The sequence below is a fragment of the Aricia agestis genome, chromosome 7 (assembly GCF_905147365.1).
Source record: "Aricia agestis chromosome 7, ilAriAges1.1, whole genome shotgun sequence".
NCBI classification, from domain to species: Eukaryota; Metazoa; Arthropoda; class Insecta; order Lepidoptera; family Lycaenidae; genus Aricia; species Aricia agestis.
Genome location: NC_056412.1, coordinates 16,592,078 through 16,612,348, shown reverse-complemented (window position 1 = coordinate 16,612,348; position 20,271 = coordinate 16,592,078). Strand labels below are relative to the sequence as shown.

Below are 20,271 nucleotides of genomic sequence, written 5' to 3'. Positions count from 1 at the left end.
TAGCTAAAATTTTATAACATAAGGACAATAATTACTAATTTTTTCCCTTATAATTTGAACAATATTTGGCTATATAATATTATAAAATCCAATTTTTTTTATTTCAAATAATTTTCCCGGGCCTAAAGCTCTCCATTTATCCAAAAACGGCAATTTTTTAGCTCTTGCACTCATGTCTGCAATTAACAACGCATTTTCAACTGCGAAACGGTCTTGTCTTCTTACTTATAATACAAATAAATGGACAACCAGCTTTTGCACCCTAAGCTTAGCTTGGTTAACGTGACCAAATCGAGCTTTTGGCTGAATAATCACGTTTATTGTATGGGAGTACGTTACGTCCAGGTATTACACAGGCATTTAAAATTATCGTATGGTATGTTTGCAAAAGCAGGACAATTTCGGCCTCGCGGGGGACACCGGGACAGACTGCCCAAAGCGGGACGTATGGTCACGTTAGCTTATATCTAGATCTCCGACTTAGCCATATCGTAAAAAAATACGAGCCGGCCGTTTATGTACACATGTAATGGGCGCATAAGTCGCCACGCGTGTGTGTAACTGCCCTAACGGCCTTACCGACGGCTGTGAAAATATTTGTAGTACTTTTCTTTTCTAATCACTATGGTAAGTATAATAAAAAAAAATATCCACAGCCGAACATATAACCTCCTCGTTTTTTGGAAGTCGGTTAAAAATAACAAAGCAAAGAATCTCATAATTTTGCAATTTTAATCGATTCGTGGTTTGAGCTTCAGCTACCTACCTACTCTACCAGGATTATAGGCCAAAGGACCTACGTCGTTTGGTTGGTTTATGTTTTTGTGGCTGAGTTTGACACAACTCGACCAAATTCCGCAGGTCCGCAGTCTGCCTGTGAACCAACTTCTCTGATAGTACACCTGCTCTCACCGTAGAAACAGCTCGAATATTATGTTTTTGGGCACAACGTAATTACGGCTTCTCCTCGGATATTTATAATTTTTCCTTTACATTTTCACGCCCTGTCAACGCTTAATGAATGTGTCCAGGGGGATAAAATATTATGTCTACGAAAAATTATCTTTCGGTAAAAATAAAAAAAATAGCATTCGTTTAAAAGTTACTAATACATAGGTATTATGTATATAAAAAAAGAGTTAAAAAAGTTGTCTTAAAATTCTATCATGAATATTCAAATAGGTATATACTTACGTGAATTTTTTTCTGTAATAATATTGTAATTTAATTTAAATAAGAATCTTGCACAACATTTAATATTAAAGGGAAACATCACTTAAATTTTAATTTTGTTTTGTAATAAAACGTAAGTTAGAAGCTTTAATTTATTGTGATAATTTAATTATATTAAGTGATATTAAATAATCAAAGAATTAAATGATATTAAATAATTCAGTATAAGGCTTCTTACAGACGAACGGCACTTCTCGATTGCCGTCGACGCGTGCCGTGAGCCGTCGACGAGTGCCGTTCGTCTGTAAGCGCTCGGTATACGTGAAAACCGACCGTTCGGGTCGGACTGATCGCAGACCGATTTCGTACGCACAAATGCGCAAAACGAGTACAGAAGGTTGGCCGTAGAATGCGGTATTTACACGTATTGAAATATAATTAAGAATAATGCACAAGATACTTTTAAAGGCAAAGTAAAAAGCGGACCACCTCGTAATTTTCTGAATTAACCACTCCGATTCTGGTACGTTAATCCAATATTATTATAGCTTTAATCCAACGCGGTTCCCATCAAACAGCAAAAGCACATAAACCTATTATGTGACGATTGATTTTAGAATTTAGAGCCCTTAGCACTATCCGCGTGCCCATTGCGACTTTTTGTAACGACACAGTCGCGATGCAGACGCTGGCTGTGTGTTCTGTATGGCGTTGCATATGCGACTAACGCGCGTTAGTAGTAATGCAGTCGTGCGCTTCATAAACGCGCGACTGCAACGCTACTAAAAGTCGCAGTGGACGAAGGCCCACTACTTTTAGTAAACTGTGGCGATGCAAACGCGCGACTGTAGCGAGACAAACGTGAGACCCTGTCGGGTGACAGCGGGGTGTGAAACAGAGGGAGGGTACTTTGTGTCATTACTGAAGCGCGTTTGTATCGCGTTTGCATCACTACAATCGCACATGTGTATCGCGGCTGAAAGAGTGCCCCCTGTGCTAGGGCACACAGTTAGCCACCGCCTCGCGATTTTATTAATACAAACGCGCGATAGTATCGCAATTGCATCGCTAAAAGTCGCCGTGTGCTAGCCACTTGGGCCGTTAGAGCCAATTCAGACCGCAACACGACGCGTAGATTTGCATTTCTAAATTTGTACTGAATTGACAGATTTGCAAGACGTCTCAGTTCTCACGCAGTTCAATTCTGTCAAATCCATACAATTTTGGAAATGGATACTACGCGTCGCGTTGCGGACTGCTGTCTGAATTGACTTTACACCGTTGATTTATTGACATTTACACATCTGAGGCTTCATATCAATGATATTATATTATTATAATATACCGAGACTGCATCGGAGCTATTATAATGTTGGGTTGAAATACCAGAATCGAAGTGCTGATGTCGAGTTCAATCATACTCGTTAACGAGAGTTTTAAGATACCAATCGCGCGTAAGTATTCCGTCATAATTAGGCAGATAGTATTTAAATGATTTATATAAGTACCATACTAATAAAATATTTTAACAGCGAATAACTATGCAGGGTCTGAATGTCTGTGTCTAACACATTGGAAAAGTCATATTACAGATAAAGGCAGCGAACCTTAAATAGTCATACGCTGCGTAAATACCTTTCTTAGCAGACGGGTAAATAATAATATTATTATTTAGTATTTACACATGCCAAAAACTTTGAAAAAAAAAATTGGTGCCCGATAATTTGGTGCCCGAATATTAATAGCTCTAGGGGTACCTAGAACTATTAATATTCGGGCACCAAATTATTTAAAATTAATTATTTAAAATTACAGGTATGTAAGAACTTTGTGCCCCCACAATTAATATGAATATGTGAAATGGACTAAAATGCGAGATTTTTGAAAATTTTTAATGAAATATCTTAAAAACCTGAGCTGATAGATAGAAAATTGCTTAGAAACATAGTATAGTTACATAGTATAGGCACAAAGTTCTTTTAGGTACAGCTTTTAATTTACAGGCACCAAAGCTTCTGTTGGTCTGTGTTATTGTTGGCTTAACTTAAACTTTGTTTTAAAGGTACCGTTCCGATCAATGCGGCAAGCAACCGCGATCAACAAAAAATTTATGACATAGGCTACATGTTTTATTTCACTCGAAGCCGGAAGATGCGGCGGCATGGGTCGCTAGACTATTGTCGTTAAGAAATGACACCCCATGATGGCCAACCAATGGCACGCGTGCTACCAGTGGCACGTGACATAACTAGTATCGAAATTATTTTACTAACAATGAAGGTTATAGATCCACCTTCGCATAGTGAGCACTAAATTAGGTAAATTTTGAAATACACACCGAATTACTAAAAAAATCGCACGTTTCCGACTTCTTCAGCTATATTTCTTCAGAACAGGTTCGCTATCCCTGCCCTAGATCGTAAAGTGTCATTTTATTTGATTTTTTGTCGGTCGTGGTCGCTTGCCACCAGGATCGGATCGATACCTTTAGGGCGCGTTCAGACGTGCGCGTGTTGCGTATGGGAAATGAAAATGGAAGCGTAAGGCCGCGCGCGTTTTTTACCATAAACAACCAACCAATACGCGCAGAACATGCGCACGTCTGAACGCGCCCTTAGGAGGATAAATTGTTGGCTTAATTTTGTTTTTAGTGTGAATAGATTTAGTGCTATTGTTAAAAAGCTTCAAAATTCGGGTGCTATGAAATAAATGTTAAATTTTGTATCATGCGGATCGATTAGAATAATATAAGATACAATGTATTATAGTGACATGCCGTATAATATTATACTATGTAATATAAATAGTTTATTTTTAAATTGCCTATAGTTGTTAATACAGAGAGGTTAAAAATTTTGTCGTTTTATTTCTGAGATTCCTGGGTTTTCAAAACCTACAATAATACGAGTATTTCAGTAGAGGTTATTATTTATTATTAGTAGTACTTACTATGTTTCATGTCATTTTGTATATAAGTACATTATTATCATCTAAATGTAAGTAAAGTTCAAAGGAGACAAGTTGTTTACTTTTTAAAAAACCGGCCAGGTGCGAGTTGGACTCGCCCATGAAGGGTTCCGCAGCAGCAATAAGGTTTATTTTTATGAAATTAAAAGGGTTTTAAATTAATTTTTATATTTCAGTTGATTTAATGAAAGTTAATTTAAGGTTTACCATTTAATATGACGTATAAAAAAACTACTTGCTAGATCAAATGCATCAAACCAATTTTCGTTGGTAGTTTTTATAGTAATGTACATCATAAGTATATATTTTTTTAGACTTGTCATGCCCTTACTTTAGAAGAAGAGAAGGGGGGGACACACATTTTACCACTTTGAAAGAGTCTCTCTCGCAAACTATTCAGGTTAGAAAACTGGGCAGCTCTGCAAATATTACATGCGGGTCGAACTCATAACCTCCTTTTTTGAAGTCGGTTGAAAATAATACCGAATCCAACAAAGTGTGTCAAACAATCATATTACATACATAATACATAGAATTAGAACTTAGTATTTTGATATCGTTGACATAATATACATACTAACTCTAAGAACATATCCCTATTTCTGGCGAAGTCAGGTAAAAAGTGTATGAATAGCGACACAAAAAGAAGTGATTTATTTCAACTAATGTAGATTATAAGGACGCACGGTCGTTGACAGACCAGTTATATGTACTTTTTTTCGTTCTTTTTATTAGCGCCATAAGGTTTAAAATAGTTAAACATTAGGGCCAATTCAGACCGTAACGCGAGTCGCGACGCGTGGATTCATTTCTAAAGTACTGAATTGACAGATTTCAATTGCGTGAGACGTCTTGCAAATCTGTCAAATCTGTCAAATCCATACACATTTAGAAATGCATATCTACGCGTCGCGTTGCGGTCTGAATTGACCCTTACTTGTCTACCACATTAAGCACATCCGTCGGTCCAATATTTCGCATACCGTACCTTCCCATATAGTCTTCCGGATAGCTATTCTAGAATTTAGGTTCAATTTTACTGATAGTACAGTTCAGTAGTCAACCAAGTTTTGTTGATTACAGAATCCTATAACGGAACCCTACCGAGCTGATTTTTTGTATATTGATAGATTAATAGTTATATAATTTAAGAATAACATTGTCCTACAAATAGAACAATCCATACTTTACGATCATCAAGTCAAAGTATGAAATTCTTTCTATCTATGTTAGCTACCACTTTCAGGATTTTTTGAAAATAAAAATGTTGTTCGTGTTATCAAAATGACTCACAAAAAATTAGCTTGATAGTAATCAAAAAAAATTGTTCTAGGGCTCCCGTACTTTTCTTGCAAACGTCTTAAATCTTTTTGTATCGGGTAGGAACTTATTTTGTACACAGGGCCGAGCCGATCAAAAATGTTCGGAATTAACTTTTAAGCGTAATTTAAATAAATAAAATTATGATGTCGACATTCGACTCAATTTCATACTTTTTAATCGGCGATTCTATTAAGAAGCGATAAAGAAAACGTGTTGGCTAAGACCTCTGTACATTATAAGTACCCGAGACATAAATATTTACCAGTTTACATAAAGAATACCAGCTTATCAAATTAGGTTTTCATTTATAAAATATATTCCGTCTTACCTTAACTAAACAGAACAAAACTAAGCAATTAATATTCAGTAAAATTGGACCAACAACTTCTAACTTATAATTAACTAGTTTGCACATTAACTACCATAAATAGAGAGCCATGTTTATAACAGACATTCGAATCCTTGAAATAGTCTTTAGATAATAGTAGTGCATGTAAAATTTTAATTAATTTGTTTATGACTGACTAAATGACGCCCGTAACTCTGTTGCGCCGAAACTTGTTTATCGCGCGGAAACCGTGCATCTTTCTGGGACGAAAAGTATCCTTTTTCCTTTCCCGGGACTCAAAGTATCTCCATGCCAAATTTCACCCAAATCGGTCGATACATTTCTCTGCGATGTTGTTTTTCGATGCGACGCCATAACGCAGCATTTTGTCCCAGCCAAGGCTGGTTTTATCGTTTAGGCGACGCCTTGATAATTTAGCTGCAAGGACGTTGAATTTTTCTCAGCAATGACTAAAGCTAAGAAATTAAAGTTCATTGTCAGTATTCATCATGTATTTGTCTTTGAATTACCCACAACATAACACGATTGGTCAACTTTTATAACACAGAATAATCAATCAAAAAGACCTTTGTAAAAAAAAGGGATACTAATTTTGACAACAGAGGAGAGTGATTTAAGCCCATAGCTTATATGAAATATATTATTTAAGGTTTTTAAATTACGCGACAAAAACCATTTTGTCGCTTACGCCCTGTCCATTCCTTGTTGTTCCATTGTTCACATGTTTCATTTCTTGTTTTTCTATGAGAGGCCGGCCCGGCCGGAGCAGAAAAACGGCGTCACCTTAAGCGTTTCGCAGCGCCTTTGGAGCGTGCGCGTTCGAAGCGGACGAGAAGAACGAATGGACGAATGCGCTGCTCAAGCGCGCGACTTTAAAATGCTACTGCTGACCATGCACCATAGAAGGCCACGTTCCTTTGAAGGCCAACTGTTAAAAAGTCGTAGTTATCGTCATGGTAAGACATATTCTTTCTACTACACACTTAGATCCATCAAACTTAAGCCCACAAACGCGGTGGCGAGTCGATCGCGCCGCAATTGTGGCAGTGAGATCTCACTGTTTGCAGACTTCGGTTGTCGAGGCTACAATTGTGATTTCCGCACCCTGAAAAACCTTCGTTTTTACTTTTTAGTTACATTTAAACCTACATCTATCTCAAATTTTATTACAGGGTATAGGTATTGTACTAATTAAAAAAAATCTACTTATGCCTCGATTTAAGTTAAAATATTGGTAATGTTCCTAGGAAGGCCGGTGGTTCCTTATAAGGCCCAACCAAAGATTTGATAGTTGGCCTTGCTAGGGAACATGCACTTTACAAGAAACATCTAAACATCATTAACATATAAACACTTATTTTGAGTTATAAATGCGTACCGTAACAATTAAAATAATGTTGTTTTTTTATAACATCTTTACTTATTAGGATTAATAAACTTATACACACATATTGAACATTCTGGCCTTTTAAAGAACGGGCCCATAAGAAGGCCATTTTAGATTAAAAACAAATTGATTAATTATAACTTATTAGGTGTCAATGTGATACTCATTACTACTAGTTTTAAAGAATTTCGAAAATTTAATGTGTTTGTTAATTGAAAGAAATTTTAATGTCGTTTTAGTAAAAGCAAATAAATAAATACTTGTAATTGTATTTTCAAGTTAAGCGACTGATATATAATATTGGCTTTGTTTGAAGCTGTGTTCCTTGCAAGGCCATTTGGAAGAGCTTAACAAAACTTAAGTTTATTAAATGGATATTGAAGCTAGGTTAAAAAAGATTTATAATATTATTATACCTTATAAAACAGAGCATTACTTGATAATTTGTTTTCTTAATTTATTTAGTTAATAAACGAATAATAAGCATTTTCCCATTAGAGTGGCCTTAACTTACATGGTTCAGGGTCCTTACTACCCCCATACATGTTCGAACGCGCGGCGCCCCAACGGCGCTGCCAAAACGCGCCTAAGATCCATAACTCACCGGGATGCCACAGCTCACGGTGACGTGGCCATTGACGTTACCATGGCAACGTCTGGCGTCTCTACGTCTCCGCAAAACGGTGTTTTTCTTAAATTCTGTGAAGATTTAAGAAAATACCTTGAAAAAATATTAAATTTTCACTAAAATCAGCGACTGATTGAGTGACGGAGCATACAAAGACGTGCAAACAGCTGGCAACGTCAAAAGTCGCCGCATGCGGAGCGGTCGACTCTGGCTTCGCTGGCGACGGCGACGTAGAGACGCCATACTTTGATATTATAGTAACGGCACTGGCCTCATCGCCGTGGCATCCCGGTGAGGTATGGCCCTTAGACTACCTTTTTTAAAAAACGTAGAAGTAATTTATGGTTTTTCAGAAACTTCAAATGAAATGAACAATTTTTAAACAATTCTTAGAAAATTTTCTAAGAAAGTATAGTACCTAACGAAGTCATTTGCGAGCTTCAAAATACAGTTTGATCATCCGAAAAAGAATTTTCCAAACAGCAATTTTCCCAATTATTTCGGATAAATAAAAAGTGAAGCCTGGAAAAAGGGACCAAACGTTTATATTAATATTAATATCGCTAAGGTTCGTGGACAATTCTAATTAAAACAAATTGTCACTGGCTTACAAATATTATTCTAGCCTTTATTTTTGTTCTATTTTACAAGGGACTTCTTTATTACTAGAATAGGATAGTTTAAATTTACAAATACTAAATTAAAAGTTATATAAAGCTAATGATGAGTATGGATATAATATCAGCATCTCTAGTTTTTTTTTTTTGTTTGAAAACTGACATCGATCGAGAATGTTCTTAGCTTATTCATTCTAGTTCGTGATGCTTGTGAATATACAATATACGTGATATTAATGGAAAGTTGACCTGGTGCTGCAGCATCAACTGGTAATCAATAGGATATCCAACTCTTTGTCGACTTAGAGCAGAGGTTTCATGTTTGGGCTCATTTTAATTGTGACAACCAGTAATAAGGAGAAACAGTAAATGTTTACATGCTGCTGCTGCAGCATCACCTGGATTCTATAGGTCCGAGCTCCGTATGAACCCAAAGTGGAGGTTTCATGTTTGGGCTCATATTATTAACGGCCTCATCGAAAAGGACATTGATAGATGGTAATCATGAGAATAATATTATGTTGATAGGAATTATTCTGCACTATAACCAACACAAGTTCAAAAAGCATGAAATAAAATTAAATTTGGAAATTTTAAAAGAAACCGCCAAACAACTTTAAAAAATAATGAAATAATATTTACTGCCTTTTAAAGATTACATAATTCCTAACTTGTGAAAATAATATTTTAGTCCCTAATAATTATTGTTGTCAAGGTGTGTCAGGGGACCGCTAATGTAGATGTTTGATTTCACATAACATAATAGTTTAAGGATCAATTCACAGCGAACTGAATCGAGATAATCAGCGACTTGGCGGTTGTAGGTTGTTGTTTACTTGGCGCCTGGCGGTCTTAAGCTGTTTTTAAACTATTGCATAGCTTTTCTCGAAGACTTTGAACGCGGCGACTGACTTCGTTAGGTACTATACTTTCTTGGAAATTTTTCTAAGAATTGTCTAAAAATTGTTCATTTCATTTGAAGTTTCTGAAAAACCATAAATTACTTCTACGTTTTTTAAAATAGGTAGTCTAAGGGCCATACCTCACCGGGATGCCACGGCGATGAGGCCAGTGCCGTTACTATAATATCAAAGTCTGGCGTCTCTACGTCGCCGTCGCCGTCGCCAGCGAAGCCAGAGTCGACCGCTCCGCATGCGGCGACTGTTGACGTTGCCAGCTGTTTGCACGTCTTTGTATGTTCCGTCACTCAATCAGTCGCTGATTTTAGTGAAAATTTAATATTTTTTCAAGGTATTTTCTTAAATCTTCACAGAATTTAAGAAAAATACCGTTTTGCGGAGACGTAGAGACGCCAGACGTTGCCATGGTAACGTCAATGGCCACGTCACCGTGAGCTGTGGCATCCCGGTGAGGTATGGATCTTAGGCGCGTTTTGGCAGCGCCGTTGGGGCGCCGCGCGTTCGAACATGTATGGGGGTAGTAAGGACCCTGAACCATGTAAGGCCACTCTAACGAGAAAATGCTTATTATTCGTTTATTAACTAAATAAATTAAGAAAACAAATTATCAAGTAATGCTCTGTTTTATAAGGTATAATAATATTATAAATCTTTTTTTAACCTAGCTTCAATATCCATGTAGTAAACTTAAGTTTTGTTAAGCTCTTCCAAATGGCCTTGCAAGGAACACAGCTCCAAACAAAGCCAATATTATACATCAGTCGCTTAACTTGAAAATACAATTACAAGTATTTATTTATTTGCTTTTACTAAAACGACATTAGAATTTCTTTCAATTAAGCAACACATTAAATGCTCAATATATTTATATCATATAAAAAAACAATAACGAACATTACTTGAACATCATCTTATAACTAATAATATATTGATGGAAATTCTTTAAAACTAGTAGTAATGAGTATCACATTGACACCTTATAAGTTATAATTAATCAATTTGTTTTTAATCTAAAATGGCCTTCTTATGGCCCGTTCTTTAAAAGGCCAGAATGTTCAATATGTGTGTATAAGTTTATTAATCCTAATAAGTAAAGATGTTATAAAAAAACAACATTATTTTAATTGTTACGGTACGAATTTATAACTCAAAATAAGTGTTTATATGTTAATGATGTTTAGATGTTTCTTGTAAAGTGCATGTTCCCTAGCAAGGCCAACTATCAAATCTTTGGTTGGGCCTTATAAGGAACCACCGGCCTTCCTAGGAACATTACCAATATTTTTACTTAAATCAAGGCATAAGTAGATTTTTTTAAATTAGTACAATACATATATCCCTATACGACAATGCCCTGTAATAAAATTTGAGATAGATGTTGGTTTAAATGTAACTAAAAAGTAAAAACGAAAGTTTTTCAGGGTGCGGAAATAACATACAGTCTACTATAATTATTGTGTATATTATTTTCATAGGACGTCTTGTTTAATTCGATTTTTAAATATATTTTAATGTTATAATATACTGTACATGGGCGTACCCAGGTTCTGGGCCAGGGGGGGGGCAAATTACCCAGGTTCTGGGCCTGGGGGGGGGGGGGGCAAATTACGCAGATTCTGGGTCAGGGGGGGGGGGGCAAATCAGATATATATAAAGAATAAAAAATTAATAATTTTTAGTTGTATTGCAAACAAATGGCAAAAAATCGTTATTTTTAATAGATGAAAGTACTAGATAATATACTTAGTAGGGACGTCAACATGATCCAGGGGGGGGGAGCTGCCCCCCCTGCCCCCCCCCCCTCGGTACGCCCATGATACTGTACATGGCGTAATGACAAAAAATATCACTAAAAGATATGTGTGGGTAGGTGGTTGATAATACAAGCAAATTAGACCTGTGTGAGAAGCGCAGTTGAACAAATTTTAACCTTACGATTGCTGCGTCGCATATACACACAAGTGTCAATTTCATGCGGAGCAAATACGATAAGGGTGGCAATAGGATATACTTGAATAATACTAAGTTTCGTTTTCGAACTGGTTTCAAAACTGTGGTTCTCAAACTTTTGTTTATAATTTCCAAATTTACGTTGTAATTTATGTTTGATTCCGATACAATTAAGATATTATAATACATAAAATTAGTACAGTAAATTGAGTTAAAACTTGTATTACCGTTAAATATATTATTTATGTTAACTTTAGGAGTGACGTTTCGGACGTTCAAGTCATAGGGTGCACATTCACGTTACTTTAATCTAAAAATTACTAAATCGAGTCAAAATACAGCAACTGTGCTTTAGTTTTTTGCGCGGTAATACGGAGGGCTGATATTAGTGTTTGCGACGATAGATGTACGCGGAAAATCCAGTAATTCAGTGAAAAAACTGTGATTTGGTGCAACAATAATCGAAGTGACTTTTTAAAAAGTGGGTACTTTCATACGTCAAGTGTCAACATCATAGACTATAGAAACCACCATTACTAGTTTTTTACCACAGATTATAGGCTTGAGCAAACGCACCATAGACTATAGTATCGCTTGAATAATATATGCAACGCCATCTAGCGAACTCTTGTGGAACTGAGTCAAGTTCAACTATAATGCCACTAAGGTGCAGAGCTTGCGGTTAATTTACGACACAGACAGATGGCGTTAGATGCATGAAGTGTACAAGATACTTACATAAAGCCTGTGTTAACCTTTCAAATAATGCTAAGGTAACTTCTTCGAGGCAATGCCTCGACTGCAAAGCGCAAACACCACGGAAGGATAACTCGGAACAACCAGTGCGCGATGATACTGTCACATTTGTTACATCGCGGGACTCAACCGAAAGCGTAAATGTAACTGAGCAGATTTTACGTGAAGTCCGCCTGCTTCGTGCGGAGACCAAGGAGTTCCGTGAAGAGTTCGACTCACTACGGATCATCGTGAATACATACCAAGATAGACTCAGTGAAGTGGAAACTCGTCTGACTACTCTGGAAAATAAATTTTCCGAACCACAGTCCAATGAAGTGGAGTATCTACGATCATCTGTCGAGCAGTTGAAGCTTGAAGTAAACGACCGCGACCAGGATTTATTTTCTAACGATGTGGAAATAACTGGCATTCCAGAAGAGAAGTCTGAAAATATAGGCCATATCGTAGCTGTGATTGCGGATAAGTTGGGCATGACACTCGAGCAAAGGGACATCGTGTCGGCTGAACGGTTGGGTCGCCGCGCGCACTCTGGGGGTGAGTCGTCAAGCGCGTCTATGCGCCCTAGAACCTTGGTGGTACGTGTCGCGCAAAGGAAGCTACGGGACGAGTTACTAAGGGCAGCGCGTGTGCGCCGTGGACTTACTACGGAAGGAATTGGGCTTGCCGCGGCGCCGACTAGATTTTACCTCAATGAGCGCTTGACGCGCCATAATAAGGCGTTGTTCCATAAGGCTCGGGAGGAAGCACGGTCGCATGGATGGAAGTACGTATGGACAGCAGGAGGAAGGATCTTTGCACGACGCGAAACTGGGAAGGCTTCTTTTCGGATACGCTCAGAAAAGGACATAACAAAAATTTTCGGTGGAGACTTACGTTAGAGAGACCGTGTTTTAAAAGTTTACGATTCTTATTTATACTTCCAAACATGTTTTATTTTGTATTATTTATTTTTTTACACATATTTAATTGCATTTTATTTACTGTTATACACGTAATCATTTATGTTTTATATATTTATTATTTTAATATTATTATTGGTTATATTATTTTAATTTACCTATTTTATGAGATGTATGACAGTTATGAATAAGAAACACATTAAAGTTAGTACAATCTTTTTTATTAAAGTTGACAACAACTTACATGGTATAACGTTGAAACTGGTGTCAACCCGAATTAAATTCAGTAGTAAATTATGTAGCTCATTGTTTTATTATGTAAATGGCTAATAAACATTTTAAGGTTGGATTGTATAATGCAGGTTCCCTGGGGACTAATCACGATAATATTGTTGCTGCTGTTAACCGGAATACTATCGATGTTTTGGCGGTGAATGAGACCTGGATACATGCAGGACAAGAGGGACGTGCGCCGACTATTTTCGGGTACCGGTTCCAGCACACACCTCGGCCGCGGGAGCATCGTTCCCGTGGTGGTGGCGTGGGCTTCTACATTCGTCAAGGGATTACAGTGCGTAGTTGGCGTCATCCTGTTGATCCGGCACATGCTACTGTAGAGCAGATGTGGCTGATTGTGAATGCTAATGGCAGAAAGCTTATAGTTGGTACAGCCTATAGACCTGAGTGGGTTCCCATGGAATTATTTTTTGATGCCCTTACTGACACAGTAAGTTCCATCCCTGAATGTGATAGCATGATTTTGACCGGGGATTTTAACATTAACTACACTGATCATCAAAAATGTAAGCAGTTAAAGTCGTTTCTATCTTGTTTCAATTTGGATCAATTAGTATCGGAGCCTACTCATTTTACGAATGGCAGTCAAACCATGATTGATTTGGTGTGTTCTGACCTCACTGCGAAACAAGTAACTGTGGATGCTGTGGGAACACTATACGGTCATCGATTGGTGGTATGTGAATTTCATATTAAGAGAGCTAAGGTCATACCACGCATCACTTCTTACAGACCTATAAAAAATATTTCTGTCGATAACTTTAATAATGACTTGCAACATATACGGTGGGATCTCATTGCTCAGCACACAGATGTGAATGTAATGTTAAGAGATTTTAATTACTGCATGCTTTGGCTCTTTGATACTTACGCACCCATAAAGACGGTGGTAATTAAAGATCATTCCTATCCATGGATCACTGATACTATCAAGGACATGATGAGATGATGAGGGTAAGAGATCAAGCAGCTTTCCCAACAAACATATTAGCGTTAAGACAAGCTTTATTAGACATGTATTTCGGTTCTACTTAGATATTTAAGAGGTAGCGTATTTCTCATAAGAGAGTTATAGAGTGTAATAACACCTTTATACCCTCGATTTTGGCACAAAATTTTGCAGGCTAAGCCTGTATGAATCCCTATATAGTGGTTCTACAAAGCCTTTAGTTGAAGTGTGTAAGAGGTGTTACAAGAACGTCAATTTTAGTTTGAAACTTTATAGCGCCTTTAGAATGGAGTTAAGTTGAAACCTAGAGTTATATAACATATCTATAGTGGTGTTAGTTAGAACTAAGACCGGTACGTTGATACCTTATAAGTCATTTGAAAAGTTTTCTGTGTCAAAATCAGATTGTAAAAGCTTTAAAGTAAAAAGAATTCTATTAATTTATTAAGTTATTATTTGTCTAAATGAGTGCTTCGTTTATCTGCTGACAGTGCCGACATTGCAATATTCTCATCACAAAATGTATTGTGGATTTAAAGTATTTTTGAAGTGTTAAGTTAATTATTAGTGCGCTTGCCAGTTTACTGTGATAGTGTATCGTGTTTCTCATCTCAATTTTAACGCGCCCTCAAAAAATTATGACATAGAGGAATAAAAGGATAACATTTGAAAATGCAAATAACCTAAAATAGTTTTAAACGTCATTTTCAAGTGTTGCTCGGTTTTATTAGTGATTATATACATAAAACTAAGAAAAATAATTAGAAAAATGTAAATATATCGTTATTAGAAAGTGATTTTGTACCAATAAATTTTTAGGTTATGTTTACAGAAAGTAATCAAAATGGCGATTTTTTCTTAAAGTTACAGTCTTCCCTTAAATCAATTATGACACTTGATGAACTACAACGCCGGTGGTAAAGAGTATTATACGGTCTTGGGTTGATATAAGAGAGGAATTATACACTTATCGAAGACATTTACCTGCTGTGGAGACTAAAATACTGATTTTAGCTTTATTTATACATGTTTGGATTAGGGTTCCTTACAAAGTAATGAAACCCCTAATCTTCAAGTCACCCCAGGCGCAAAGTAACCTGCTGGTACCTAGGTACTTAAACTTAAATCACAGATACCGTTTTAACTTAAATTGTTAGCTTCAAGTTTTTTTTCTGCACTATGCTTTGGCTATAGTGTTATTTTCTTTTACAAAAATAAACATAGCAAAAATAACTCAATATAAAATTTTAATTATTAATTTTAGTTATTTTTTGTTTTCACGAATGGCGCCTTCTAAACTTCAGCCAGCCGTTATGCATAAAATAAACTCTTTAAGCGTACGAAACATTTAATGGTGTTTTTACAGAGTTAAAAATAATTCATCTTACACCAAAACCTTTTATATAAGGATCGTACAAAACCACTGTAACTATTTAACCTATGATTGTCTTTAGTATAACAGGCGTAAACTGCATATAAGGGTTATACAACGCATGTAGAGTTTGGTGTTACTACACTCTTAATTAACTCCCTTGCAGAACCGCTAACGTTACTGAAGTTGAAATAAAGTCTTATGATCTAAAAGCAACTCCGTTATAGCAGATTTGTAGCAATAAGAGTTAAAGAGAGTTAATGAAGATCTTTCAACAGGTTTTAACGTTGTAAGCAGAAACAAGCTTTAACGTCTTAAGTATATACGCAGCCACTGATACTACACTAACTACTAAGGAAATTGTGATTCGTTATTTACAGTTGTAATGCAACTTGAAGAGCTGAACTTATTTAATAAGTGTACTGAACCACCTTTAGTGATAACTGAATCCATTATAAATCAATAGTAGTACCTTAAACATTAAAATAGCCTGCAACCAACGCATAATTGTTTGTTGGGTTGGAATATCATAAATCTAGAAGTGAAGGAAAAAAACAATATTATCAAAGTTTAAAAAGCGCTGTCTCTAAGGCCTTAGTGCAAGAAAAAAAAGCTTATTTTAAATTTAATATTAATAACAAATTGCATGACCCTAAAACTCTCTGGAAGAATCTAAAAAGTAATTTGCTGCCTAAAACCTTTGGAGAGTTGCTGTCTTTTTTTAATGACCCCGACCTTATAAATAATCACTTCATTAATGTTCCCGGTACTTCACAGAATTCACACTCCTACATAACATATTTTGAAACCCATAAATATACCGACGCTGTGTTTATTATTAATAATATTAACTTAGAGAATTTAATTACTATATTGAAACAGTTAAAATCAAATGCAGAAGGATATGATTCAATTACATTAGATATGATCTTTATGACGCTACCATATACATTAGATACTATACTTGCAATTATTAATAGTTCTATAGAAACTACGACCTTTCCAGATGTATGGAAACATGCAATAGTGCGTCCAATACCAAAAATTAATAACCCTAGGGAACTTAAAGATTTCAGACCCGTTAGCATTTTACCTTGCTTATCTAAGGTTTTAGAGAAGGCGATATGCATAAAACTTACTAAATACTTAGAGGCAAACAATACACTGCCCACATTACAATCCGGGTTTAGGAAAGGACGAGGTACTGTTAGTGCGCTATTGGATGTTACAGATAACATCCTTAGCGCTCAAGATCAGGGTATGTGCACCATTCTGGTACTTTTAGATTTCTCACGCGCATTTGATTGTTTAAATTTTGATATTCTTCTGTCCAAATTGAGTTATTATGGATTCGACGAAGAAGCTGTAAAATGGTTTAGGAGTTATTTGAGTGATCGCTGTCAATGCATCAAAATTACTAGAGACGATGGTACAGAGGTGCTTTCAGATTTTATTACTATTGACAGAGGAGTGCCACAAGGTTCTATATTAGGACCAGTTCTATTTATTTTATACCTAGCTGATATAGTAAATATTATTAAATATTGTAAATTTCATATATACGCTGACGATATACAAATATATATCTCGTGTAAGCCTAATGAAATAAATGATACTATCGTTAAACTTAACCAGGATCTGTCTAGCATCGCAGGATGGTCATCTAAAAACTGTCTTGTACTGAACCCAATCAAAACAAAGTACTTAATTTTCGGTAACACATTCCAATTGTCTAATATTTGTATGAAGACGGATGTTGAGCTCATGGGAGTGCCAATTGAAAGAGTGTACGAGGCCAAAAATCTCGGTCTTCACATGGACAGTCCATGAGGGCTGAGATTTGAAAGTCATGTAGCAAACTGTGTACGTGACTGTTTTTATAGACTTAAAATTTTGTACAAGATGAGGCCTTATCTTTGTGTGCCATTACGCGTCCAGTTGGTAGAATCGATTGTTCTGTCTAAATTTAATTATATGGATGCAGTCTTCGGTCCGCGATTGTTCGCTAAAACTAAGAAGCTAGTGCAACGTGTGCAAAATGCTTGCGCGAGGTTTCGCTTTGATATTCCCAAAAGGGCTCACGTGACTCCTTATCTCAATGAAAACTTTATTTTAAAAATGCGACATAGACGCAAGCTTCACTTGGCGTGTCTTCTTTTTGGCGTTATGAAATATAAGGAGCCAAGTTATCTTTTTGAGAAACTTACATGGAAAACGCGACAATATGTGTCAAGACAATGTGTGCCCCAGCTGACTTTGGAGCGACACAGAACAGCCGCCTTCAAAGGCAGCTTCCGCTATGCCGCGACCAAATGTTGGAATAATATTCCACCCCCAATAAGGAACTCGCAGAGTTTTAATACTTTTAAAAAGAAACTCAGGAGATTTATTCTTGATCACCAAATGGCTGAAGCGTCCTTGAAAATAGACACTAGTGCAATATAATAAGAATGTGTTTCTTTTATTTTATTATATATTTATTATGTTCACCTATTCACAATATTTATTAGTACAGTTTAATGTTGCATGTTATTAAACATAATATTATTATATTACACCAATTTTATATTTTTTATTTATTTATTTTTTAACATTATTTATTTATTTTTACCTACTACGTAATAATTTTTTTGAAGTTACGTTATTCAATGAAATTCTTGTTTTTAGTTTTAATTTTATTATTATTATTTTGGATTAGTTGTTGGTTTATTGATTTAGATGTCGTTTTTCCCCTTTTTACTGTTTTAACTATACTTTTTATTTACACTGGTTTTAAATTTCTAATTATAAAATGCTATGATTAATATTGAAGATATAATATTTTTAGGTACATTCCTGATATTTGTGTCTTTACTCTTTTCATCTTAAAAATAAACTTTTGTGACTTGCTGCTTTCTATATTGTTGTGTCATAAGTTATATAAACTTGCATCTGTGAACCCGGATTGATGTCCGTGACGTCACCTGTCAGCCCAGCGGAAGATCAGCGCTGATTGCTTACAGTCAGCATATGCTGAGCTGCGTCGGCTTGTGCTCGAAAACATTTTATGATGTATGTATTATTTATTGTAACTAAACTATGTACGTTTTCCTGCACAAATAAACGTTTTCTTTCTTTCTTTTTTTCTTTCTTCCTCTGTTTTTATAAAAAAATTTGGAGAAGTATCAGATCGTCTAGCTAATATTTTACCATGTTTAACCCAGACATATTTAAAACCAGTTTCTTTAGCACGTTTCTTAGCTTTGGCAAGTATTATATTGAGTAAGGTGATCATTGATGTAAAATTTGGAAGATGTCGAGTAACCAATCATTGAAGTATTTAAATCACACTTACGTGCTGAAGCCAAGAACTCCTCCTTAATAAAACGATTGTTAAAAGATATTACAATAGGTTTAGCTGCGTTGGGGTCCTGGTCAGTATGCGTGCGATATAGTTAATGTCTTCCTTCTTGATGTTCATGTCTGCCAGAGAACTGATCTTAAGTGCCAATGTAAATAGGTTTTCATTGTTGGTTTGAGGTACTCCCATGATCTCCACATTATTTGCTCGCTGCCACTGATCTCTTTTTTCGAGTTCCTGGTTTAGTCGCGAAATTTCTTTTTGAAGAACAGGTACGTTTGACGATATTTTCTCAACATCTGTAACTCTTTTTTCGACGCACTTTACTTCTTTGGAGATTTTTTCTACGCGCTCGTGAGGAATTTCCAGAGAATCTTTTAAGTGCGTGATATCGGACTTAATAGACTTTATGTCCTCTAGCATTGATGAGAGGGGTGCCAATTTTGTCATAATTATATTTAGCTGCTCTTGGATCTTGTCGAGCTGGCTTTGACCTAGAGACGGTGGAGTCGGGGATGCACAGGGACTTACTTTATACTTAGGACACTTCCAAGTACTTTTTCTTTCACCCAAGCGTCGATAACCCGCCTCCGTGATGCCCGCACATGGGAAGTCCAGATGTACTTTACAAATGCTACAGGTTGCACCATCCGTGAAGTATCCACCGCAAGCGTCACACGTAAACATTTTGAGATTCACTGACTTTAGCAGCAACGACAAGCACACGTCCACTCTCGAGCGCTGTCGGAATCGAATCTCAGAAGTTTTATGTGCGTTAACGCTTTAGAGTTAAGGTTGAATTTGTTATGTTCAATTTTAATAATTCGATGCGCTTCGACTCTGCGCTAGTATAAATTGACCCTAACTAAAAACACCAAACATTCGTATAGCGTCGTTTCAGTTCGGCAGACTTCGGGCTCGGTCTCGGTGTGGCTCGGGGTTGCACAGTCGGTCGGCGCGACAATGCCAGACTTCATTTGTGTGCGATTAATTGCATAAGTTAATCAAGAATGCTATGCAATAGCTTTACCGCGGCAGTCCCCGAGTGCCACACGTATTTTTAAGTGCATCTAAAAGTTGCGGCAGTCGTAATACAATCACGAACCAATACCTCAGTAAAAGGGACCTTAACGGTTGCTACTGATGATGATGATGATGATGATGAATATAAGCGTGGAATGACGACAACATCGTTCGTTCGCAAAGAGTAAAGACATATTATACATTAGTATTGATATAAATTAAAAAATATATTTGAACTGAAAATATAGTAAATTCTTTAAAAATAAATTCCACCGTTTAGGAGCTGTGTCAAGTATAAAAACAAATCCCTCGAAGTTG

General features: G+C 36.3%; 1 protein-coding gene and 1 pseudogene across 1 annotated transcript; both read left to right on the top strand.

Moving 5' to 3' along the window:
* Nucleotides 1–11,970: 11,970 nt before the first annotated feature.
* On the top strand, nucleotides 11,971–12,974 carry LOC121729106 (annotated as a pseudogene).
* A 320-nt stretch (nucleotides 12,975–13,294) lies between these two features.
* On the top strand, nucleotides 13,295–17,420 carry LOC121729105. The gene is made up of 4 exons (XM_042117492.1): nucleotides 13,295–14,158; nucleotides 15,258–15,310; nucleotides 16,130–16,670; nucleotides 17,340–17,420. The coding sequence occupies exons 1-4, from the start codon at nucleotides 13,295–13,297 to the stop codon at nucleotides 17,418–17,420; spliced, it is 1,539 nt and encodes a 512-aa protein (XP_041973426.1).
* The last annotated feature ends 2,851 nt before the right edge of the window (nucleotides 17,421–20,271 follow it).

What these genes read in the sequence shown, in the direction of transcription:
- LOC121729105 (XM_042117492.1), top strand. Translation starts at nt 13,295, where the DNA reads ATGGCTAATAAACATTTTAAGGTTGGATTGTATAATGCAGGTTCCCTG. An exon ending in CAAGTCACCCCAGGCGCAAA is followed by an intron (nt 15,311 to 16,129) that starts GTAACCTGCTGG and finishes TCATAAATCTAG; the next exon opens with AAGTGAAGGAAAAAAACAAT. An exon ending in AACTTAAAGATTTCAGACCC is followed by an intron (nt 16,671 to 17,339) that starts GTTAGCATTTTA and finishes ATTTGTATGAAG; the next exon opens with ACGGATGTTGAGCTCATGGG.